The sequence below is a fragment of the Marmota monax genome, unplaced genomic scaffold (assembly GCF_021218885.2).
Source record: "Marmota monax isolate L192 unplaced genomic scaffold, Marmota_monax_Labrador192_F-V1.1 WCK01_AAM20220418_F8-fsc00012, whole genome shotgun sequence".
NCBI classification, from domain to species: domain Eukaryota; kingdom Metazoa; phylum Chordata; class Mammalia; order Rodentia; family Sciuridae; genus Marmota; species Marmota monax.
Genome location: NW_026695227.1, coordinates 18,666,250 through 18,692,345, shown reverse-complemented (window position 1 = coordinate 18,692,345; position 26,096 = coordinate 18,666,250). Strand labels below are relative to the sequence as shown.

At 40.0% G+C, this 26,096-nt stretch overlaps 1 protein-coding gene across 6 annotated transcripts in view; it reads right to left on the bottom strand.

Annotated features, from left to right (window-relative positions):
* The window catches only part of Bicd1 (BICD cargo adaptor 1), a 229,598-nt gene extending 218,492 nt beyond the window's left edge, over window positions 1–11,106 (bottom strand). For 3 of the 6 annotated variants that reach the window (XM_046436111.2, XM_046436113.2, XM_046436112.2), the window contains exon 1: window positions 10,376–11,101. In XM_046436111.2, the coding sequence (XP_046292067.1) occupies window positions 10,376–10,588 (213 nt within the window). In that variant the 5' untranslated portion in view covers window positions 10,589–11,101. Of the gene's footprint in view, window positions 1–10,375 lie in introns of all 6 variants that reach the window. The other 3 variants (XM_058576448.1, XM_046436115.2, XM_058576447.1) reach the window with 3 other exon arrangements.
* Window positions 11,107–26,096: the final 14,990 nt, after the last annotated feature.

Below are 26,096 nucleotides of genomic sequence, written 5' to 3'. Positions count from 1 at the left end.
ATAATTTGAACCTCTGTTTCCTCTGTGGTCTCATCTACATTCACCCCATCGCTTGATCCCAGCCAGCCCCTGGTCTCCTTGCTGTTCCTTCTGAATGAAGCCACCTCTGAACATCCTTTTAGAACACTGAAGGCACAAAATACATCATTGCTATAGGGAAGACTGAATGAACCGTCTCATCTTTACATCATGACCTGTTGGCTCATTGCCATTTACTCTGATGTCCATTTTCCAAATTTCTGAATCACATTAGCATCACAAATTTAAATAAATCTTTAATTTTTTTTCACTTGGAATTGATCAGTGATGACTGAAATGTCATGGGTTGAGAGTTTTTCCATTGCTTTTATCAGAAATGACTTACAGTGACCATTATCTAAAAATGTAATTTTAGTTTTGAGACCCTGTTCTAAATTTTAAGAAATAACAGCTTGTATTATACCAAGCACTTTAGTGTGATTTGCCAAGATATATTATTTATTTTGCTACAACTAAAAAAAAAAACACATTCAATTGTAAAACTTGATGGAAAATAACTACAGTAATTAGACAACCTGAGAATTTTCTTTGAAAGGATTCTAGTTTTGAAATATTTTAAAATATTGATTAAAAAGGACCTTCTTGTTTGTTTAGATCCCTGGAAGTAAGATCACTAAACTACAGTTAGTTACCAGCTACCAACATTAACAAATTATCCGAGTCAATTTTTTTAAAATATCCAAAGAGCCAACAGAAAAAGCTACTTACTTACAACTGGTTTGGGAGTGCAGGGTCCTCCTTCCCTCCCTCTCCCCCTCCCCTCTCTAGTATCCTCCCTCCCTCCCTTCCTCCCCTTTCTCCCCCTCCCCTTTTTCTTCCTAATTATATTCTGATATTTTGAGCTTAAAGGCTCTGAGCACATAAGCCATAGAAAAAAACAAACCAGCTTGTGATTTAAAGGGGGGAAAGTGGCCATGCATGCCAATATCTCCACCTCAAAAGAGAAGTCATGGACAAGATCAAGCTCATTCTGTCTCCATCTAGTTACCTCACCCAAGGTCAACTTGGGAAAATCACCTACAGCCATCTAGAAAATTGCAATCAGTGAGGCTTATCAACAGGCCCATCCATGTCACAATGTAAATCTTTTTCCATTTCAAAAATTGATGGCTAAGGGCTCTTGAGTGGTGGCATTTGATTCCACATTACTCTGCAGTATGTAAGCAAAAACAAAGACCCATGATTCTGAACCTTCTATTACAGACCCACGCCACACTGTGAAAGAAAACATTCCTCAGGAAATTGCTAGTGTTATTGCCTTCTTCCCATCAATGTAAACAGCTTTCCTATTTTCCATTCTAGATTTAAAGATAGGAACATGGCAGTTAAACATTACATTTTAGAGTAGTGCTTTTTCTCCTTAAAATAATATTTGAAAGCAGCATGCATAACCAAAAGAACAACTGAAATAACCCATGAGTTAAAGACCAATCCCTCAAAGAAATTCTTTAATATTCTATTTACAACCTTGTAAAGTTATCATAAACAACTGCAAACAGAATTAAACCAACAGAGCAGATATAACAAAGGAGACAAATAACTGGGTTGGGGGCTACTGGGGGTTGAACCCAGGGTCACTTTTCCACTGAGCTACATCCTTGGTCCTTTTTTATTTTAACATAGGGAGAGTCTCCCTAAGTTGCCGAGGGTCTTGATAAATTGCTGCAGCTGGCCTCAAACTTGTGCTCCTCCTGCCCCAGCCTCCTGAATCACTGGAATTACAGGCATGTGACACTGTCCTGAGACAAATAACATTTAAAAGAAATTTTAAACAACCCTCAAGAATGGAACATTAAATGCAGTCAAATTTAATCTTATCTCCCTGTCTAATGCAGCTAAGTTTTTGGTGGGGTTTATTGGTTTTCAAAAAGCTTTACAGTAGCTTCATTTCCACAAAGTAAAGAAAACAAGTTTTAAAAGACCATGCAATCAAGGGTTATTATAAGCTCATAACTTCCCAGCTTTTCTTACTGAACACTTCTATTCCGATGGAGTCATTTAATCCTGGAGTTGAAAATATGCAGAAGAGACGTTCTCAGCACCAATTAATGACAGGGGATGAACATACTGAAGCCCAGATACACCTCCAGTGTCTGATTCAGCTGTGCTGGAGTGGGGTTCAAGTAGCAGTATTTTGATAAATACCACGTGGTCTTAACATTATACTAGTTCCCATCAAATCTTCTAAGAAAAGACCTTGGGGATATCTAGGCTCTGCTGAAAAACTTCCCATGTTGAGACCTGATACCTCATTAGAAAAATTCAAAGGCAATGCACTACTTTAACTTTTTTCCTGGGTCAGGGGGCAGTACCAGGGATTGAACTCAGGGGCACTTGACCACTGAGCCACATCCCCAGGCTTATTTTGTATTTTATTTAGAAACAGGGTCTCACTGAGTTGCTTAGTGCCTCATTTCGGTTGCAAGCTTTGAACTTGCGATATTCCTGCCTCAGCCTCCCCAGCTGCTGAGATTACAAGCGTGCACCACCACCCCCAGCAGTAGCAATGCACTGCTTTGAAGAATAATTATTTTTCAACAAGAAATGGCTATTTTTACACAGTTTAGAAAGTGATCATTGCCCCTTAACAATAGCAATAGAGTTCCAAGATCTCTGCACTAGTCCCTCTTCCTAAAAATCACTTTGTCTAATCTCCACATGCCTAGCTCCAGCTCCTTGTTCTCTCAGGTCTGGGCTCAAATGTCACCTCCCTGGGATACTGTGCCCTATCACACTTTTCCCAAGCCAGTCTCTGCTCACTAAGGGCACTTCTCTCATCTGAAGTGTGATTCTATCTGTTGACTCTCCTTGGGTGCCAGATGCAACACTGTATCTTCAGCGAGTGGCACACTGTCCAACAAATAGCCACTCAATACAGATTTCTGAATGAATAAATGAGAGAATAAGAGATAATGAGCAGTCTAATGCAAAGAGAAAAACTCAAATTGCCAGGCACAGTGGCACACACCTCTAATCCCAGCCACTGGCAGGCTGAAAAAAAAAAGGATTGACCAAGGCCAGCCTGGGCAACTTAGCAAGATCCTGTTTCAAAATAAAAAGCTCAGTGGTAGGGCAGTCCTGGGTTCGATCTTAATTTTGTCTTTTTTTTTTTTTTTTTTTTAAGAGAGAGAGAGAGAGAATTTTTAATTTTTTTTTTTTTTTTTTAGTTTTCAGCAGACACAACATCTTTGTACGTGGTGCTGAAGATTGAACCCGGGCCGCAAGCATGCCAGGCGAGCGTGCTACCCCTTGAGCCACATCCTCAGCCCCTCGATCTTAATTTTGTAGACAATGTAATGAAATCCCAAAAGGAAAAGATGCCAGTCTCCAATTTTATTTTGTAAGGAGTGTGACACTTTTGCTGACATTTTCCTATTTTCCACCCTTTTCTCCCCACCTTTGTGAGATGTTGTATTAAGATCCTAATCAACGATCTCAGAACCCAACTATCAGAGAGCAAAGATGGATAATGAAATAAGGTCCAATTGCCTGAATCATCCTGGCTTCTCACCAAGATCCAGAATGGACAGGATGTGATCACACTGCAGGACCAGCTTGGCTGACCATGGAAATCCGCCAGGTATTCTGCTGATACATGTAGTGCCATCACCAGCCAACGAGGCAAGGAAGCAAAATCACTGCTAATTCACCCACAAAACCGTCCACCTTTTCCCTTGGTGTTATCACACAAGCTTACTATGGGGACGACCAAATTCCACCAGTTTCTTTGACATACACCTATGTTTCTTTCCTTCTCAGTACCCAGATAAGTAGACCCTGGGCCACTTTCCCTAGCCCCAGCTTCCAGAGTCACCTACCCTCTCTGAGTCCCTTTACTTTTCTTCCCTAATCAGCCCTATTTTCTTCACACTTAAAACATCAGGGTCTTGTCTGATGTTTTAAGGCACAGTGATACATACTTGTAACCCCAGCAACATGGGAGGCTGAAGCAGGAGGATCTTAACTTTGAGGGCAGCCTCAGCAACTCAACGAGACCCTATCTCAAAAATAAAATTTAAAGCTGGGCCCAGTGGTACACTCCTATAACCTCAGCAGCTTGGGAGGCTGAGGCAGAAGGATCTCAAATTCAAGGCCAGGCTCAGATATTTAGTGAGGTCCTAAGAAACTTAGGTCCTAAGCAGCTTAGATTCTAAGCAAGTTTATCCAAAAAAAAACATGAATTAAAAGGACTCATAAAACCTACGCAACAATTTTGCCCTCTAAAAGTGCTCTTTCCCATAGTATCTGCCTTTGTAAATGGAACCACCTTCTGTCATCCTGAGCTTCTCAACTCCACCTTCTTTGCTCACTTTCCACGCCAGTCATATCCAACACTGTATTCTATCCTGACTCCTAAATAGCTCTTAGATGTGTCTCCTCTTCCCCATCCCCACTGCCACTGCCCGCCCCACTACACAGAATCTACCCTCTATGACCATCGCCATGACCTTTGAAGCTGCACTTGTGGCCCTGGTCAAGACATTTCACCTCTGATGTAACATGGTTCACTGAAAAGAAAGTGGGCTTCTTAAACCACTTAGTTCTGTGCCCTTGAGAAGGGCCCTTGACCTCTCCAAGACCCAGTACACACAATATCTACTTTGTACAGGGACTGCTGTTAAGAATCAGAGACACGGCCTACAAAGCACCTAGACCTAAGGGAGCCTGTTATCTAGTTCAGTGCTTTCTTATTTGTATTATTTTCTTATCTATAAAAATGAGTAATAAGTCTCTGAATAATTTCGAAGATTCAATTAGATGAGGTATGAGGCATCAAACACAGCTACAGTGTCATTTCCTGGGGGTGGCTCCCCATTCCCAAGACAAAACAAGGCCAGCACCCTTTCCCAACTGTATCTCTGGCACTTGACTTCATATCCCTTCTCCTTCTTAATGAGTTGTTTAATGGTAAGACTTTGCATCTCTTCATACCCTTCTCTCCTTCAAAGCCACAATTACAGGTAAAACTTTATGTGTGAGAAAGTCCTTTACCACATATTTCAACATGCAAGTAATTATCACATTTTCAAATTTGGAAAGCAATATCCACAAGTGCAAGTGTATTTAAGGGGATGACAGGGCAGAATATTTTTAAGCCAGAAATTGTAAAAAAAAAAAAAAAAAAAAAAAAAAAAAAAAAAATTTCAAACTATAGCTGGTATACATATTCACAAAAACATGGTAAAAATGATGAAAGATTATAAAAATCTTTCTTAAATCATATCTGAGAAATAACTTTGTCAGAGATGACTCCTTGAGTTGAAATAAAAAGGACAGATGGAGCTGGGTGTGGCCACACACATCTATAATCACAGTAGCTCAGGAGGCTGAGGTAGAGGGTTGTGAATTCAAAGCCAGCCTCAGGAATTTAGGGAGGCCCTAAGCAACTCAGATAGACCCTATCTCTAAATAAAATATATATTTAAAAAAAGGCTAGACAAATGGCTCAGTGGTTAAGCACCCCTGGATTCAATTCCAGGTACCAAAAAAAGAAAGAGAGATGGTATAAATCTGACAAAACAGGTTAAAAAAGACAGAGATGATTGAAAGTGATTGATTATTGAGGTTGTTTGTAACAGTCCCCAAAATGTATGTCAGTAATATTTTAGATTTTTTAATTAATGTGATAATAAATGCAAATATTTCTTCTTTAAAAACAGAGAACAAGATGTGATGGTGCATTTCCATAATCCCAGCAACTTGGGAGGTTAAGATAGGAGGCTCACAAGTTCGAGGCTAGTCTCAGCAATTTAGTAAGGCCCTAAATACCTTAGTGAGACCCTCAAAATAAAAAAATAAAATGGGCAGGGACATAGTTCAGTGGTAAAGCACCCCTGGGTTTAATCCTCAGTACCAAAAAAAAAAAAAAAAGTAAGAGAAAAAAACCAGGTGGGTGGCACACACCTGTGACCCCAGCTACTCAGGGAGGCTAAGGCAGGAGGATCACAAGTTGGAGACCAGCCACAGCAACTTAAGAAGACCAAGTCTCAAAATAGAAAATGAAAATCTGAAAAAGAGTTAGGGGTGTAGCTCAGTGGGAAAGTGCCCCTGGGTTCAATACCCAGTACTTCTAAGTAAATAAATAAAGTAAGTAAAAGAGAAATTAAAATAAAAATTTAGATATATCAATTAAGTCTTAACTTTTTCTTCACATTTATTCACATAGATTGGAAAAGAAATCAGAGAAATTTTTCTCCATATGATTTTGTGATTTAGAATGTACAGATATAAAAAGAAGCTAACAATCTTTCTAAGCATGTGAAAAATAAAAATTAATTCTGTTTAAAGAGGAATACAAGCAATTTAAATGACTTTCCTCAGATCCCTATGTAACAATCTCTAAAACTGCAGAAGTAAATGTTTATATTTGAACAATTTAACTACGGCCCTGAAAAGCTGCTCAATGCCCAGAAAGTACTTCTTCAGCAGCTGGTACCTACCCTGGTTGAGAAAACAAGGCAGAAAATGAGTTGAAGATTCCTAGAATATTGTCTAGTGTAGCCTAGCTGCAGAACGCTCCTAAGACTGTCACACGACATGTCTTCTAAAATGCTACCAGTAGATGCTGAATCACTCTTTTCTAGGGGATCTTGCTAAATTTTTTTATTTCCAATTTTGACCATTCTGAAGTAAAAGAAAAATTTCAAATTTAAAATTTGGAGTCTTTTATGGATGTATATTTATAGTGTTACTTATTTTAGAACCATGACTCTTCTTCAAACACTGTTTTGGCCTGGGAGACAGACACAGCACTGATTTGCACATATCCCAAACATATCATCAACCAGGCCCTGAGCATAACCAGGCAGGTGTGCCCCTGTGACCACTGAAGAACAAACACTATTTGTGAAATCATAAAACCATGGTCAAGTATTCTAGTGAACGTGATGCTGCCGCAAGTATAAGGAAATGGAGAACATTATCATGATGTCAGACATTCTCTCTCTTTTTTTTTTTTTTAGATCCTTGGTACTTTTTCTTCAATTGTGTTCCTCTGTGAACACAACTGTAGCAGTCTTGTAATTCACCACAAGGCAAAGTCCTAAACAATATCAGACCAGACTAAAAAGCAATTGGGCTGAGAGAAGAAATAACTAGAAAAATATTAATGAATTTTTTTTTCTGTTATTTCCTTCAGGCCACATTTCTCCCCTGCAATACTGTCACAGCACTACCTAGTCTGGGAAGGAGGTTGGCAACACTGTTGGGTACTCACTGTAGAAAACAAAATGATTTTCAAAAGCTAAGTCATGATGCTAAACTGCAAGTTACTAATGTCCAAAATTAATTCAGTGCACTAGTTTCTGTTGATATTTCCCATAAACTATTCCGGTTATTTTTCAATGAATCATTTCTGCTGAAAGAACCTAGAAATAAGCCAGAGTCCTTTTATACTTGGCTTTTTAGTTTTAATGCAACAATACTGTTTTCTCTATATTCCTGAGAAATCAGAGCAGTCACAAAATGTTTTTAAAAAATGGCTTCCGTGTGACATCATCGCTGGAATATCTCAGTTTGCACAAGTATTTGGGATGGACTTTAGAAACAGAAAATATTACTTGAGACTGATTTAGCTCACTGAAGTAATGCTCCCAACTAAAGTACATAAACTTATTTAAAGGATAAAAATAAGTTTATGTACTTTATAACCAAATATAATGATTGCTTTATTACCCTAAGATACATTTTCAGATAACTGTGCCAATTCATTAGGAACCACAAATTGTATTTTGTTTATGCTAAAGGTAACTCAAAATACATATATGAATAAATACCATTTGGTAAAAATAATCCTGATCATTTTTTTTAACCTTCTGATATACAGAACTAAATTGCCTTAAATTTCTATAGAAAAAAATATAATTGGTGTTTGTATTATTCTGCAATAAGCAGCCACTGTTATATTATTGCCACGAAATTTTTTCCCATTTTCTCATTGCTGATGATGACACTGTTACAGGTAGTTACTCCCTACACTTCCTACTTTTCTTAGTCTCTCTCTGACACTAACCAATATGGACTAGTGAATACTTGAAAAAGGTATCTTCTTCCAGTATAAACTGATTTTTTTATAAAATATCTATTGTATACCCTCTATGAGTTAAGCTTTGGTTAAAGATTTTGGATGCGATGTTCATTAAGATAGATTTCTTCAGGTTCATTATATTAAATGAAATAATCCAGGCACAGAGAGATGAATACCATAATCTCATTCATATGTATAATAAAAAAAAAAAGTTAATCTCATAGAAGTAGAGAGTAGAAGGGTAGTCACCAAAGGCTAGGGGTATTGAGGGAAAGGAAACTGGGGAGACACTGATCAAAAAAAGACATAATTACAGTTAGATAGGAGGATTAAGTTCAAAAGATCTATTATACAGCATGGTGATTATAGTTAATGATGATATATTTCTTGGAAAGTGCAGAGAATTGGTGTTAAGAGTTACCACAAAAATGATTGCTATGTGAGGTAATGCATGTGTCAATTAGCTAGATTTAACCATCTCATCGTGTATATATACTTCAAAACATCACATCATGCATGATAAGTACATATAATGTTGTCCATCAAGTTTGAATAAATAAATAAATAAATAAATAAATGGCAGGTTCCCTGACTTAAGAGCTCATGGTCTATTAAAGGCAAAAGACAACTGCATTAAGATTTTCCACGCAGAGTAAGCTCAATGACACAGAAATATCCCTAGAAGGATTGTTTGAATCAAGCAGGAAGGTCAGCTAACAGTTATATTTCATGTCATGAAATAAATCCACCTCCTTTATCACAAAGGTGATGCCCTAATACTGTCTGGTTTCCACTTCTCCATCTTGGCAAAGCACTGTTGATAGGTGAAGACAACATCAAAATATCTCTGAGAATCACAGTCATAGTCCTGTTCCCGTACTTCATAAGGTTCAGCATCACATCAGACTAACAACTAATCTAAGTTGGAAAATATAAACAAGTCCAGTGGTTGTTAAGAATAGGCATGCATATACCAAGAAAAACATAAGCCATGAATTTACAGCCTGATACACAAATACTGTATTTCTAGTTGAGGTTTTAAACCATATTATCACATCTATTTTTTGGTTGTTTACTATCTGAATAAAAGTAAGCTATCTGAAAGTATAAATGCTTACCATATTATGTGCTAAATTAGAAGGCAGGTTGATTAGATACATCATAAATCAAGTCTTTTAGTTATAAAAACACACAAATAAGGCCTTCCCCTCCCCTAAAATAAATTTACATTATAAGAAAAACATTTTTGAAGGTATGTGCATAACATTTAAAATGCTAATACGCACCCAAAAATAAAGACTTGACATACAGAAAAGCAGTGCATATGTACACTAAAATTTATAATTGGTGACTTGCTACTCATAGTGCCTACAGAATCAGGTAAAAGAGACTGAGTGCTTTAAACAATATATATGTTCTCACAAGTGCTTGATAGAAAATCAAAGCACATTCATGATTTTCTTCCAATACATCAGTCTTTAAAAGAAGCCAAAGACCAAAGACAACAAACAGTATACATGGCCCATTTGTGTATTCTGCTTTTATAAATATGGTCATTTTAACCTGAAGAGCCTCATTTGAAATGCAGGGCTACCCACATATTTGATATATACCATTTTTTCAGACCATCTGAAGGCCATTCAATTTCCCCATGGTCAGGGTGACCTCATAAGACTTGGGCATGGCCCAGCCTGGCTCAGAGGTGAAATCAAGGCAGCAAGATCACCCAGCAAAGTTGTTTTGCTCTAACAGCCCTGTAACAAGAATGACCAAAGCCAAGGAGAATGAAGATTGCCCAGCCTTTGTCAAATGGAATTGCCAGTTCTCCCAATGACAATTCCCTACCTCACTAGGAAGCAGTTGCATTTAGCAAAAAGCTAAGGTACTACTGATTCTACATCTTGAAACTGTGGGTCTTCAGGCACAAACATACTGGTCATCTGTATGGATTGTGGGATTGTTACTGAAACCTGGGTTTGAAATAACAGTTTTGAGAAGTTTGATCTATCCATTCCAACCCGGTTCTGTATGGCCTTAGAGAGCTAATACTTGAGGACTCCAGTGAATGTCCCTCCCCCACAGGCTAAACAGCCAGGGCCTCCAGAATTTCAGCTGAGACATTCATTTCTTGGGCAATTTTTCTCTTGGGGTGGAAAACAATGGACTCTTTCCATTTTTTTTTTCGTGTCAACAAAGGACTCTAAGATGAAGTCCTTTCAATTGCATCCTTTCCGACTTCTTTATAAATGACGAGTGGGCCAGGGGAGTGGGGGGAGCGGCCGAGCAGGGAAGAGGTGACAGGCAACTCACCTCCTTCAGCTGCTCCAGCTCCTGTTTGAGGCTGTCGTACTCAGCCTCCAGCTCGTCATACTGCTGTTTGAGGGTCAGCTTCTCTTCCAGTACCACCAGCCCGTACTCAGCAGCCTGGATCTTCTCGTGGGTCGTCTCTGTGAGCTCCTTGGTCAGCCTCTCTATCTCGGTCTTATAATGGTCCACCGTCTGCAATACCTCTTCTGCGGCCATAGCCCCGGTGGATGGAGGCAGGTGGGGGTGACCGGGTCGGGGAGATGGGTGCAAAACAGGCGGGGAACGGGAGAAGCAAATGGGGAGGGGAAGCAAAAATGGAAAAGAAAAAGTGTGCCTGGATGAATGAGCAAAGCAATACCCTGACGGCTCTGCTGGCCGAGGCAGCTACACTGCCCGAGAAATTGACGAGAAATGCAACATGGAGAATGTAGGCGAGAGGCTCAGGGGCGAGGCGGCAGCTGCTGCGGCATGTGTCCTCTGGGCCAGCCCCTGCGTGCGGTCAGCAGCGGTGCCGCATGGCCTGGGCTGCGGCGGCCGGGGAAGGCGAGGGGCTCCGGATCCCGTTATTCAGAGGCGCGGGGCCGCCATGTCTCCCGGCAGCGTCACTGCAGTCTCCCCCTGGGTCTAGCGCGCTCCGGCTCCAAGCTCGCTCGCTCGCTCCACCTGCTCCCTCTGGCCCTGCAGCAGCCGGTGCGGAATGATGCAGTCTCGGGCCCTTCCCGCCTGCCCTCGGCTCCAGGCAGGGGGCGGGGAGCGGATGGAGTCAGCGCGGGGGGAGGAGGGAAGGACCAGACGGAAACGTCCCGAGGCGCCTCCCGCCGGGCGCGCAGGCTGCCACCACTGGCTGCACCGCCCGGCGCGCGAGACGGAGGCCGACCTGGCCGGGAGGCATCGGGAAGCTAGGAAAGCCCGGCGCTTGCGCCCGGCCCGGCTTTGCTGAAGCAGGAGTACCTTCCAGAGCCTTGTCCCCTGAACTTCGAAGCCCCCGAGGGTGGTGTGGGCGCCCCAACTATCTCGCTGCCATGTGGGCAAAGCTCAGGAAACTGCCTGGAATTGGTGCCTTCTCCAAGGGAACGCAAACAAAATCAGCATGGTCAGGGTCCCCCACGCAACCTTCTTCCCGACCCGTGGGACCTCTGGCTCACAGTAACCTTTCCTAGCTTCCTACATCCTAATAAATGCTGCTTCCAAAGCTTCCTAGCTGTGGCCCCTAAGACACTTGCCCTCCTTCATCCTCTTCTCCCTGCGCCTCACCCCCTCTAGTCTTGCCGGGTCAACCAAACTCGCCACTAAAGAGCCTTACCATCCCCCCTCAAGACAGGCTTCCCTAAAATTGTTTTCCTTGCTGGGCATGGTGGCACTTGCCTGTAATCCCAGCAACTGGGAAGGCTGAGGCAGGAGAATCACAAGTTTGAAGCCGGCCTGGGATACCTGGGGAGATCCAGTCTCAAAAAGTAGGGCTGGGGATGGCACTCGGTGGTTTAAAAAAAAAAAAAAAATGAGTTCAATCCCCACTACACACACACACACACACACACACACACACACACACACACACGATTGCTTGCCTTCAACCTTTTCTGGTCCAGTGTATCACAGGATCATTGTCTACTCTGGAAAATACCATTATAATGCATGTACCAAATAAGCCTTTAGGCACTATTTCCTCCCAATGGTTCTTCCATCGAGGCACCTTACTCTATTTCATTAAAGAATGAAAGAAATGTCCATGAAACTCCCTTTACAAGGTATCTATAATACCCTACAACAAACACTGTAAATATAAGAGCAAAGAGTTCATGAGATCATGCGCCAAGCCTTCTTCTGAGTTTGTTATATCAAATTTCTTCAGTTCTTACAAGGATTCTGTGATGTAGGAGCCACTGTCTCCAATGTATAGGTGGTGAAAGAAAGTCACAGGAAGGTTGGGTGATTTGCTTCAAGTCAGGCAACTCTTTGAAGCGATAAAGCCCTAAAATGGATTATTACGTTGGCTTCACCTTCACTCATTTCTAATACAAGCTTAGCAACAAAATAGTATGTGTTTGTAAGATAACAACATTAATATGAAAGTGATGAAGAAGTTTCATAAAGGGACAAAAAAGTAAAGAGATGAAAAGGGTGGGAAAGAAATGAGGAGAGAGAACAATTAAGAAGGAAAGGAAGAGCAGTAGAGCAAAGAACAGTTGTGTGTAAATAGGAGGCTATGGGTTCCATAGACCAATGGGTCTCACCAGTTCCTTCCCTCTCTCCTATTGAGAGGCACCTATTCCAAATTGTTTCTCAGTGGCCACGATGTGTTCAGCGCGTGAATTGTCTGAACCAGAGAGCAGAAACCAACCCTACACTGTGCATATGGTATAGGAAAGAAGACAATCGATGGTGTGGGAGGAAAAGAAAATGAAAAACGTTTAGAAAGCTTCCAGTAACAGGCTCTCTGGAGCTAATTTCCATTGCTTCAGAAACCAGACGCCCCCCCCCCCCAAAAAAAAAAGATTCCCTCTAAATGCTTACAATCAAAATATTCTCTTGCAATTATCTGAGATAAATAAAGGGGAAACTGTGCAGCCACCATGAATTCCAACATCAAAGAGGAGCTGGGATAATAATAATCCCATTATTACACTTATGCTTCCCAAGCCTCACCCTCCAAATGAAAAGCCCCTCATGTGTGCCCCTGTTGCACCTGTCCTTTGTCACACTGATGAATGATCATGAGCTGCAAAAGAGATGAAACTCACAACTGTGGGGATTTTTGTGTTGTGTCCCTGAATGGTCCTCACTCCACAAACTAAGCAGAGCTCTTCCAAAGAAATCATAATACATAGAGTATTATGGGATAGAACTAAATGGAGTTTGCCTCTGTGGCTTTTCTTGTTCTAAGTTTCCATTGCTGCCCACTCCCTATGCTCTATCCTGCCCCCATTTCCCTCATTGATACACTTTTGTTAACTTTATTCAAGCCTGCATACTATTTTAACACTTCAAGATTTTGCTTAGTTCAACTTCAGTCCTTTATATGTTGATATTTAACTTGAAGAATTTCTTATACACAATTCTTCCAGTACTTCAAGTTACAATTCCCTCTTTTTTCATATATGTCTGAATACTTGTGGGTGTGTGTCAATGAGTTATAAATCAATGACAGGTACATGGAAAATAATTTGGGTTTTGCTTTGGGTTTTTTTGTTTGGTTTGGTTTGGTACTGGGATTGAACACAACATTATTTACCAATGAGTTACATCCTTGAATCTTTTATTTTTATTTTATTTTATTTATTTGTTTGTTTGTTTGTTTTTTGAAACTCAGTTGCTCAGAGTCTTGCTAAACCACTGAGGCGCCTCAGACTTGCAATCCTCCTACCTCAGGTTTCTGGGTCACTCAGATTACAGTCATGCACCTCTGAGTCCAGCAGAAAATAATTTCTTAAACTATTCCTAGAAGCAGGGTTTCCTATACTTTCTTATCTTAGCAGTCTCCAATTATTCTGAAACTTTCTTTTTACAAATATTTAGGGGGAAATTGTATTTTGTACCATAGTCCTCTAACCAATCTCTCACCAACTTTGTCAGCATGGATATTGTTTCTTTTGCTATCACTCATTCATTCACTCATTTAAAAGATGTTTATTAAACACCTACTGTGAACAACATACAATAGTAGGCACTGTGAAATCAATGACCAATAATGGTTGTCAATAGTTCCTTATGTTGAAGTGCTTATGTTCTGAAAGGGACAAGAAAAAAAAAAAAAGCAAACAACAACCACCACCAAAAACATTAATTACTGGGATAATTCTAAATTGTGACATTAGCAGGCAGGATGAACACAGTGGTTAAGAAGACAAGCCAGTCTACTTGATTCAAATCCAACTTTGACACATACTTGCTATATGTTTCTCAGTTCTTTCATACTTAAAAGGGGGATAATAATATAACCTACTATTATGAATAGAATAGTATCTGACACCTAATAAGCAGCATTTTTAAAAAGTTTTTGAAGAAAAAACAAAGATAAAACAGAAAGAAGAAGTAACAGGATGATCATTGGAGATCTCTCTGAAGAAGTGATAATGTATTATCCTATTATCTTAGGAACAAGAGTTGAACATGTAAAATGTTGCAGGGGGAAAGCTTTCCAAAAAAATAGAGTAACATGTAAAAGCCTGTAGCAGAAAAGAGCTTTGTGAATGCAGAGAATAAATATCACAAATGCTAGAGTTTAATAAGCAAAACAGAGATGGTCCAAGACTATACAGAATAATAAACAACACTGGAAAGACAGGGATTATACTTGCTTTGCAGGTCAGAATGAGGAATCTGGGATTTATTCTCAGGGTAATGAGAGGTCTTTGGCTATTCTTTAAACTGAAAACAAAATGATTTGGATTGTAAGAATATTTGTATTGTGAGATTAGAGGCATCAAAAGATAGAAGTGGGACTGGGACTGTGGCTAAGTGGCAGAGCGCTTGCCTTGCACGTGTGAGGCACTGGGCTCAATCCTTAGCACCACATAAAAATAAACAAATGAAATAAGCATGCTTTCCATCTATAGCTACAAAAAATACTTAAAAAAAAAGATAGAAGTATACAAGGAACTGGTTCAGTGACCAATATTGAGGGGGAAAAAAAAAACCCTGAAAGATAGGAGTGGGGTCACTAGTTAGGAAGCTATTGCTATTGTCCAGGAGAAAGAAGATGGTGATCTGGACTGAGAATGATGGCATGAAGGAAAATAGATGGATTCCAAATCAATTGGGGCATGGAATGGAAAAGTAAAACTATAAGGACCTGGTTTGAGATTGGATGTGGACTAAGGAGAAAATATGAATCCTGAGTCAATTCTCATTTCTTTTTTTTTTTTTTTCCTGGGTACCAGGGATTTAACTCAGGGGCACTCAACCACTGAGCCACATCCCCAGCCCTATTTTGCATTTTATTTAGAGACAGGGTTTCACGGAGTTGCTTAGTGTCCCGCCATTGCTGAGGCTGGCTTTAAATGTGTGATTCTCCTGTCTCAGCCTCCGGAGCTGCTTGAATTACAGGTGTGTGCCCCCACGCCCGGCCTCATTTCTGACTTGGACAGTTGGAAAGATGGTTTGTCACTTAGTTAGATGGGACAGATGCAGGAAATTCAGAGTTCTATTTTGGACATATAAAATTTAAGACAGTTTGAAGACATTTGAGTAGAAATGTTAAATAGACAATTTAATGTAAGGCCAGAATTAAGAAAAGACTTTTTAGGAGGTATAACTATTTTCTTCAGGAAACCATTGGTATTAAATGGAGAGACTGCAGGCATGGCTCTGTGGTAGAGTGCTTGCCTAGCAGGTATGTGGGGGGCCATGGGTTCCATCCCCAGCAACACCAAACAACAACAACATGGAAATGAATGGGATCGTTTGAGGAAAGGTGTAAATAGAGAAGGAGGTCCAGGACCTAGCTCTGAGGTCCTTCTATTGAAAGCTGAAGGTTGAGTTGAAGAGGAAAAGCCAACCTAGGAAATTAAGGGGGACCAGTCAGTGTAAAAGGAAGAAAATCAAGAGAGAAACATTTGAAAGGGAGCAAAAGTGAGAAGAAAAAAAATTAAAGAGTGAGGCAATGAGCACTAGTATACCATCAACAGGTCAAGGTCTTGTAAGATAAGGACACAAGATAACATCACTGAATATAGCAACACAAAGATGGGTTTCTTGGCAAGAGTTGTTTGTGTGGAAGAGAAAGGGTGGGAACTAGATTATAATAAATAGAAGATGAGAAGACAACCTGAGCAGACAATTCTGCCCCCTCCCCCGGAAATGACGGAGGAAGAACCTGGGCTGAGAAGGTGAAGTCTTGATCCACTGAGGTGCTCTGCTATGTACAACTGGCAGAAGGGCACCTCTCACTGAGACCCCACGGGAGATGTGTGGTTTCCCCATCAGTGCCTTCTGGAGCCAGCACCTGACTCCAAGATGCTCAGATACCTGCTCATCCAGGGGCTGCCCCTGGCCCAGGCTGGGGAGCATCTCTGGGTGCAGGCCCACTCCTCTGCTCAGGTAGCTTCCTGAGCCCCACCGCCCCTGTTCCTTTGTTCAGGGAGTTCTCCCAGCTCCACCACCTCATCTATCTTTTGTCTCTTCTAAGACATCAATTAATTATAGCAGGAGTTCTTTGTTCCAGGAAAACAAAAACAGCCAAATAACCATGTTCTCTCCTCATTTTACATCTCCCATATCAGCGGCCAACAGATTCTCTGTGGTTGCGTTTCTTAGCCACAGATGCAACCCTGTCATCCCTTCACTAGGAAACCACTGCATTCTCCGCTACTCAATTTAAGCTGGAAGTATGTTTTCTTTTTAAATTACATTTTTTTAAAAAATTTATTTATGTATTTTTTGTACAAGGGACTAAACCCAAGGGCCCTTAACCACTGAGTCACATTCACAGCCCCGTTTATTTATTATTTTTTAATTTTGAGACCCGGTCTCACTAGGTTGCTTACATCCTCTCTAAGTTGCTGAGGCTGGCTTTGAACCTGCCATCCTCCTGCTTTAGCCATCCTGAGCCATTGGGATTACAGGTGTGCACCATCATGCCCACTCATTTTTAAAATTTTTTTAACATGTAATAATTGTATTTATGGGGTACATGTAACATGTATTTATGGGGTATGGTGTCACAATTCCATACATATGGGATTGAATTTTTCCATCTTGTTTTTTATCTTGATTTCTAAATCTCTTCAAAATTCTTAATGATTCCATTTTTGTCATCAGCTTTTACTTATCCAGGGGGCAATCTCATATCTCATGTTATTAATTCTCTCTTCAATATTAAATCAATTCCTCATCTATTTTGGCTGAGAGCAATCAGAATAATTGGCAGCATATTTCAATATGCAGAGTAATAAACTTACTCTTTCTTTGAAGGAAGACTAAAACATTCTGATTGCCATTTATTATATTTTTAGAGTTTGTCACCTGACCAGCTTGGATTTTCTTGATCTGATGCAACGTTTTGTATCACCTATGTCAGATACCAATTCCTTTTTTTTTTTAATATCTTTATTTTTGGGGACCACTCTTGTGAAAAAAACTACATGCTAGCAGCTAAATCAGTGCAGCCAGGGTCTTCCAAAGTGCAATGGATCAAAGAGTACACAAATTACTTGAATACATCTTTGTCACTAGCTGAATCAAAAACTCAGCTGAGCCAGGCATAGGTGGCAAGCACCTGTAATCCCAGCAACTTGGGAGGCTGAGGCAGGAGGATCTCGAGTTCAAAGTCAGCCTCAGCAATGGCAAGGCACTAAGCAACTCAGTGAGACCCTGTCTCTAAATAAAATACAAAATGGGGCTAGGGATGTGGCTCAGTGGTTGAGTGCGCCTGAGTTCAATCCCCAGTACCAAAAAACAAACAAACAAACAAACAAAAAAAGCTGAAGTTTAAAATCATGCATGTTTAGTCACCAAAAACCACATAGTTGTTTACCTTTTTCCAGAGGGAAAATGAGTAGAAATGATGGGTAGTTGTAATGATACAGAACTACCCTGTCATTTTGTCAATGAGTGGCCAAGAGGACAAGGAGAAAAAGAAACTGATGATAGTAGGGGAGAAGGCAGCTAATGAGTTAAGGCAAGGAGGACAGCACATGACTAGTTGTCTCTCCACATCTAGTCCTTTCTTCCATAGTGAAGAGAACTCCCGCTTTCTCACTAGGTTCATGTCGTGTAATGAAAGTGACCACTCATTTAAGTTAATAAGCTAAGTAAATTGCCATGCAATTAGGATCTGGCTCATTGGGTTTAAGGAGTGTACACGGCTCCCAGGAAGTGTCCTTAACATGAGGCGGTGTGTCCCTCTCCCTGCAACCCTGCTGGCTGGAGTGAAGACTAAACAACAGGAGCCTTCCTTGACCATGGGGGAAAAAACCAAAATGAAAGTAATGTAGAGGGAATAACAAGACAGAAGGATTCTGGGTCCTTGAACCTTTACAGGAGGACTGGTGGGAAACCAGCCTTCAGTTTCCAAAGTCAATACCCATGTGAGGTGACTTTTTTTCAGTTAGATAAAATAAAGAGAAAATTTATAATTGAGGGTCAGTTCAGTCCTTATTCTTCCTTCCTGACTAGAGAGAGCATCTAAGGCTGGGAATGACATTAGAGATTATCTATTCTGGTCCCCAAGAAAGAAAGAAAGAATGAAAGAAAGAAAGGGAGAGAAACAGCTTTGTTGAGATGTAGTTCACATACCAAAGAATTCACCTATTTAAAATGTACTACACAGTGATTTTTAATTGTGCAATCTTCACTACAGTGGATTCTAGAACATTTTTAACACCTCAAAAGGAAACTGTATCCTTTAGCCATCACCCTCCCCTCCCATCCCTGCCATAAACAACATGTACAAGTTTTTGTATAGACATATATTTTCATTTCTCTAGAGTACACTTAGGAGTGGAATTGCTGGTCATGCAGCAACTCTAAGTTTAGCATTTTGAAGACCTTCCAGATTGATTTCCATAGTGCCTACACCATTACATTCCCAGCGCCAGTGTATGAGGCTCCAGTTTCTCTACATGCTCAACAATGCTTTTAATATCTAATTTTTATTTTTTATTCTAATCACCCTAGTGTAAGTGGCAACTTGTGATTTGCATTTCCCTGATGGCTAATGGCCATCTTTTCATGTGCTTGTTGACCACTGGTATATCTTCTTTAGAGAAATGTGTGTTTAGGTACTTTGCCCATTTTTATCGGATTATTTATCTTTTTACTATTGAGTGTGTGAGTTCTCTGTATTTCTAGATACAACTCCATTTTATCAGATACTTGATTTGCAAAGATTTTTTTTCTCATTCTGAAAGTTATATGTTTATATTTTTGACAGTGCCCTTTGAACAGGGTTTGTTTTTGTTTCTGTTTCTATGGAGCTGAGGATTCAACTCAGGGCCTTCCTTGCACACATTAGGCAAGCACTCTACCACTGAGTTACGCGCCCAGCCCCAAAGTTTTCAATTTTGATTAAGTCCAATTATGATGTTCATGCTTTTGGTGTCATATCTAAAAATCCAGTGCTAAATATGAGCTTATGATGATTTAAACCTTTTTTTTATTCTAAGTTATTTGATATTTATTTTTTAGTTGTAGTTGGACACAATACCTTTATCTTATTTATTTTTTATGTGGTGCTGAGGATCAAACCCAGGGCCTCGCACATGCTAGGCAAACGCTCTACCACTGAGCCACCCCAGCCCAACTCTAAAATTTTATAGTTCTAGGTCTCTGATACATTTTAAATTAAGTTTTTATATTGTGTGTTTAAAGGGTTAATCTTTTGATTGTGACTATCCTATTGTCCCAGCATTTTTTGTTGAAAAGACTATTATTTCTCCATTGAATGACTTTAGAAACCTTGTCAAAAATCAGTTGACCAGGGCTGGGGATGTGGCTCAAGCGGTAGCGCGCTTGCCAAGCATGCGTGGGGCGCTGGGTTCGATCCTCAGCACCACATAAAAATAAAATAAACTAAAATATATATTTTTTAAATTCTCTCTCTTTAAAACAAAAAAAAATCAGTTGACCAATCAAGTGCAGTGGCTCAAGCCTGTAAGCCCAGTGACTCAGCAGGTTGAGGCAGGTGGATAGCAAGTTCAAGGCCAGCCTTATCAATTTAGTAAGGTTCTAAGCAACTTACTGAGATCCTGTTTCAAAATAAAAAAATAAAAGGTCTGGGGACATAGCTCAGTGGTAAAGTACCCCTGAGTTTAATCCCCAATACCAAAATATTTTTTAAAAAATCAGTTGACCAAAAACATATGATTATGTGTGTGTGTGTGTGTGTTATACTAGGGATCAAACCAAAGGCCTCTTGTATTCTAGGAAAGCAAATAACCACTGAGTTATATCCCCAGTATTTTTTTATTTTGAGACTGTGTCTCACTAAGTTGCCCAGGCTGGACTCAAAATTGCAGTCCTTCTCTCTCAGCCTGAAATATCAGCTATGTGCCACTGCATCCAGCTGTCTAAATATATGAATTTATTTCTAGACTTGCAATTCTACTTTACTGAAGTATATGTCTATCTGTCTTAGTCTGGGCTGCTAGAACAAAAAAATATATATATATATCTGAGATGGAGTAATTTATGAAGAACAGAAATTTACTTCTTTATAGTTCTGGAAGTCCAAGGTTAAGAAGTCAGCAAATTTTGTGTTTGGTGAGGGGGGCTTCCTATTCCCCAGATAGTGCTTCTTCTTGCTGTGTCCTTGCACAGAGAAAGAAAGAGGCTAGCTAGTTCCCTCCAGCCCTTTTATAAAACACTAATCCCATCCATGAATGCAGAGCCTTCCTGGCCTAATCACCTTTTTAAGGTCTCACCTCTTAGTACTATCACACTGGAGACTAAAGTCCAACATGAATTTTGGAAGGGACACAGATATTCAAATCATAACTTTATCTATGGGCATGTTGACAATTAGGTGAAGGTGCATGTAGTAGGGAATCAGGACTGAGTTCGCAAGCCTCTCCTGAACACAGAAATCTTCTAGCCCTGGCTCCTTTCTCTTCAGGAACAACTTCGGGATCAGCTTTCAGGCTTCTGAAGGGCCACTTTGGGAATCCTCCAACTGTTCCCTTTCTCCCCAATCTAATTCCCCGCCATGATCTTTATGAACCCTCCATATGCTCTCACCCTTCAAACAAATTAAATGAAAACAAAACCTGTTTTCTTTTTCTTTCCCTGTTTTGATGGCCAATCCTACCTAAAACCAAAGGAATTACTAACTACAAACTGGTATCTCTTTCTGATATTCCAACCCATCCAGAAAAGTGTTTTTCATCTTTCTATTATAGTAAATAAAGGGAAAAATAAGATTCTATGTTAAGAAAAAAATGAAGATTCATATCTTGATACATACATATATTAAACATTGCTAAGATCACTTGTTATTAGGTGTGGTTTTGTATCCTGCTTTATTTATTTAACATTATAGTGTGAAATTTTTTTTCAAAATACAGCTTGCTGATTGGCTAATGAAAAAAAAAAACTGCAAGATGACCAACCACAAGGCATCTAGAAGAAACACTCCTTTCAGGAGTATGCTCAGTAAAGATTTTGGTGACTGAGAAATGACACTAATTTATTATAATAGTAAGATGCACACCTCTGGGTGGAGATCTAAGATGCTAATATGACATCCATGTAGAAAATAGCATGATTAGGATGTGTGACGGCAATGTGCGAGTGCAAAACTGACAGGAAAGTTGTAACCCCCGACTGCACCTCCAGTTCTGTCCCTAGCTACTATCCCTCTAAAAATGTTAGAACCCCAAATCAAGATGGCACAACTCACTCTCTGAGATAGCCCACACACCCATTCTCAAGTGTGTATGATTCTTTTACAATAAACCTTTGCTACTCATTACTGATGCATCCTTAAATTTTCTTCTGTGAAGGAGTAGAGTGCTCTTCAGCTACTAGGACCCCCTTGTGGTAACAGTTGGGGTCATAAATGTGCACCACCATGCTAGCTACTTTTTGAAAACCTAATCTCATGCCCCACAACATCTATCAAAGCAAGGATTATTTAAAGTTTATCAGCCCATTCATTCTGAGGCACTCTACAATCCCCAACCAGTACAGAGCAAGGTGCCAGGGTCACAGCCTACTGACTGGTTACCAGATTTTGATGTTGAGCTGTGTGGCCCTGTGGGACATGCTGAAAGACAACCTAGTGAAAGTGGTCATCTTGTCTACACAACAGTGCCTGTGAAGTCATTATCATTAGTTTATACAATGTCTCTTTTTATGAAAACTTGGTGTGTCCTGCAGAATAAATCTGGGTCTGGTCTTGCTGTCAAAAACACTTCGTCTTCTCCTGAGAAATTGGTCTGCTGTTATATCATGAGTACTGGCTGGGAGCTGTAAAACTACTCAGATTCCCTTTATCCCTCTCTAGCAGCTTGGGATATTTGTGACTCTCTTTTAGCAAGGGTGTAGGTCAAGTGACAAGTCCTTTCGGCCCAATTCTGGACCTTGTTTTCTGTCTGTCCCCTCCATTGATTTTCTTTCTTTACAGAATACTTGAAATTATCTTGTGTTTTATATAGGTCAGCCTGTTGCCTTCAGTCTTTTCTGGAAGGAGGCATAGTGGCTCTGTGCTGTGTCTGTGCTGTGGACAAGTTACATATCTTGTCTGTACCACAGCTTCTTCCTCTATGAAAAAGGAACAGCAGCATCTTCCTCATGGAGTTTTGGTAACAATTAAATGACAAAATACATGTGAATATCTTAGACTTGTGGCTGCTCATAGTTAAGTGCTTAAAATAAAATTTTAAATAATTAAAAATAAATCATTGTGATCATTCTGCTATTGTTAAGAGTTTGAAAGGGAAATTCTGGGGAATGATATTGGCCAAATTATATTGTTATGTTGCATGCATGTACGAAGATGTATCCAAAAACCACACCATTATGTTCAACGATAATGCACCAATAAAAAAAAAGAAAAAATGTTGGGAAAAAAGAGTTTGACCTTGTATAGAACTTACTTCAAGTGGAATGACTGGGTCAAAGAGTAAGAATGTTTTGAAGGCTGCGTGCTAATTTCCATGCCAATTGAAGTGGAAATGAGCTCTAGCTCCAAAATGCCTTCATAGGGGTCAAATGCTATTACTTGCAAAGCTCTTTGTCAATATGACAGATGAAAAAGGAGTATTGTCTTATTGTCATTTCAATGCACATTCTGTTGATAACTCCTGCCATTGAACCTTTTGACCAAAACTACATTTATTTATTATTAATATTTTCTCTCTCTCTTTCCATCTTTTGCAATTTTCCTCTTTGTGTTTTCCTTTAAACCATCTAAATGAGATAATAGACTTTTTTTTTTTCTGTCACCATCATTTGCTGAGAGGAGGTTGGTACAGGGGCTTGACAGAAGCAATAGTCACAGGATGGGGGTGGGGTAGAAAAAAGGACACCAAGGATATGTAAGTGAATACCAGGTCATCATATGTGTCCTGCATGGAATGAGCTACTGCCTTATTCAATGAGAATGGGTGCATAGTTCTAAAAGCAAAACGTGGTTAACAGAACATCTGCACAATCTGACTTTCTCTTGTACTTCTAAGACAGGATCAGTTCCAAGGAAAAAAAAAAAAAAGTTCATCTTTAAACTGAAAGAAAATTCCTTGAATTACAAAGTAATTTTAAGATCACAATCAAACACTTCTTGATGCAAAGACTGTTTGCAGAAGAGTAATTATTTTTGTAGTCATGGAAACCCAGCTGGTGCCATGGCTACATAACCAGCTTGCACAGAACATTTTTAGTAAACCAAGTCACCAATCAGTTCACCAGCTAAGACCATTTCACTTTTAAAAATGCTTTATCTCATTGCTGGTGGAGAAAGTTAAAGGCTTTGTGTTAAATTTAACACATTGTGTTAAATATATGAGTTCAACTTCTTAGCTTTTCTTTCTTGAACTTCAACTTCTTTTGTTCTTTTAAAAATTTTTAACAAGTGCAAGCACATGCCACAATTGTTCTTTAATTTCTCTTCTAATTCTCCCTAATAAAGGCCCTGGGCATATTTTCCTAAGGATACTAAGTCACCAAAAGGTGCTGTGGCCACTCCATGGACTACACAAACCTCACACACAATTTTTTTTTTTTTTTTGTACTGGGGATTGAAGACAGGGCCACTTTACCACAGACCTGCACCTCTATCCTGTCCTATTTTTTATTTTGAGAAAGGGTCTCACTAAATTTCGCAAGATGGCCTTGAACTTTTGGTCCTCCTACCAAGTATCGGGAATTACAGGCACACACCACCACACCTGGATAACACACAACTTATTTAATGTATAACTAAAGTCTTTGGGTGATTGAGGAGAACCTAGTTACAAGCTCTTGATATTCCAAAGCAAAGTCAAAGGTTGATTGCAATGTCCTTTCTTCAACTTTTTTTTTTTTTTAAATAACATGATTTAAGTGCTACTGTATGCCAGGCCCTGTTCTAAGCTTTTTGCATATATTAATTCAACTCTTACAACAATCACAAGAAATTTCGAGTAACAATAATGAAATAATAATATTGTCATTTTATAGATGAGGAAATAAAGGAACAGAGAGGTTTTGTACCTTGGCCAGGACAGAGCTGGAGAACTGAAATGACGTTCATCAGCTATTAATAAACCTTCTTTCCCAGGCCATGTCCTCTTCTCTTACCCCAATTTCTTCTACAAATGACAAGTCATGGTCTCTGCTAAAATATTGTAGTGGACTAAACAGTGAGCTAGTTGTCATAAGACCCGAATTCTTGTCTTATGTGAGCTTGGTAAAGTCATTCAATCACATTGGGGATTTTATAAATGTCAGGTTGAAATAATAATACCACTCAAACTCACAGGGTGTCATAAAAATTAAGTGAGAAGGTAGAGATGAAAGGTCTTCATAAGGAGAAATTTTTTAAATAACTCCAATGACTTTTTATATCAGTGCTAGTAAGAGCTGTCAGGGAAGTTTCACAGAGAAGTCCACATTGAGCCAGGTTTTGAAGATGTGTGTGTTCCAATAGAATCACCAATAACATTTAGTGAGAAATTACTATGTTCCAGGCTCTGCTAAGAGCCGAATACACATTATTTCACTTCATGTTTATAACAACTCTGTCAGGTCATTCAGGTAGGCCCTAACGACCTGCTTAGAGAAAGGCCTGCTAGCATGAATCAAAAACAGCCTGGTCATTGCTGGGTGCAGTGGCACAGACCTGTAATTGTTATGCTCGAATTCGGGACCCTCAAAGACCACCAGAGACCCAAGATCGATGTAAGCAGCAAACAGGTGTTTATTGCGAGCTAGCTCGGTCCTCCGCGCGTGCACACACACAGCAACTGGTGACGCTGAGAGGCCCCAGCCCAGGGTTTGCAGCATTTTTATACATTCTTTGGAGAGGGCAGGGACTTCAATACATCATAGCATCTCTTAGCAAATCATCACACACCACGGGAAAATCAAATAACAACTCTAAAACATGATTAACACATTCACTGGCAGGAAGAAGTTGGGTAGGGGTGATTGGTCAGTACAAAAGGGGTATTCATTTGAACTGATTGGTTTAAGCCAAGAGGGGTGTACATGCTGAACTACATGGTTTCCCAACACGTTATCAACCACCATAAACTACTGGGAGGGTCATCTGGCATCCCAGGTATTTCCCTGTCTCATGCTGACTGGTGGCTGCTAGGGGGTTGCTATGGATCTCCACCTAGCCTGACTGAGTCAGGGACACCTGGCGCAGCAGATCTCTCCTGTTATTTGTAGATAAACAACTTAGCAAGGTGGCAATGTGCTTAGGAGTGCTCTGTGGGTTTTTCCAAGGACAAAGGTCATGTCCCTTCCTTGGACAGGTTTGCTCTGAGATAGAGGCTGGTTTTTCATAATCCCACCCACTCAGGAGGCTGAGGCACGAGGATCACAAGTTTGAGGCGAGCCTGAGCAATTTAACAAGACCTATCTCAAAATCAAAAAGGACTGGGGAAGGAACTCAATGGTAGAGGAACCTGAGTTCAATTCCCAGTAGCCCCCTCCAAAAAAAGAATAGGCTAGTGATGTTATTGTTCATCAATCACAGCCTAAAGACAGAAGTGGTAGTGCTTGGAGCAGCAAATTGCACAGATTTGGAAGATAACAACCTGTGTTCCCCAAATGAGGGAACCATGGAAGCCCAAGCCATGCA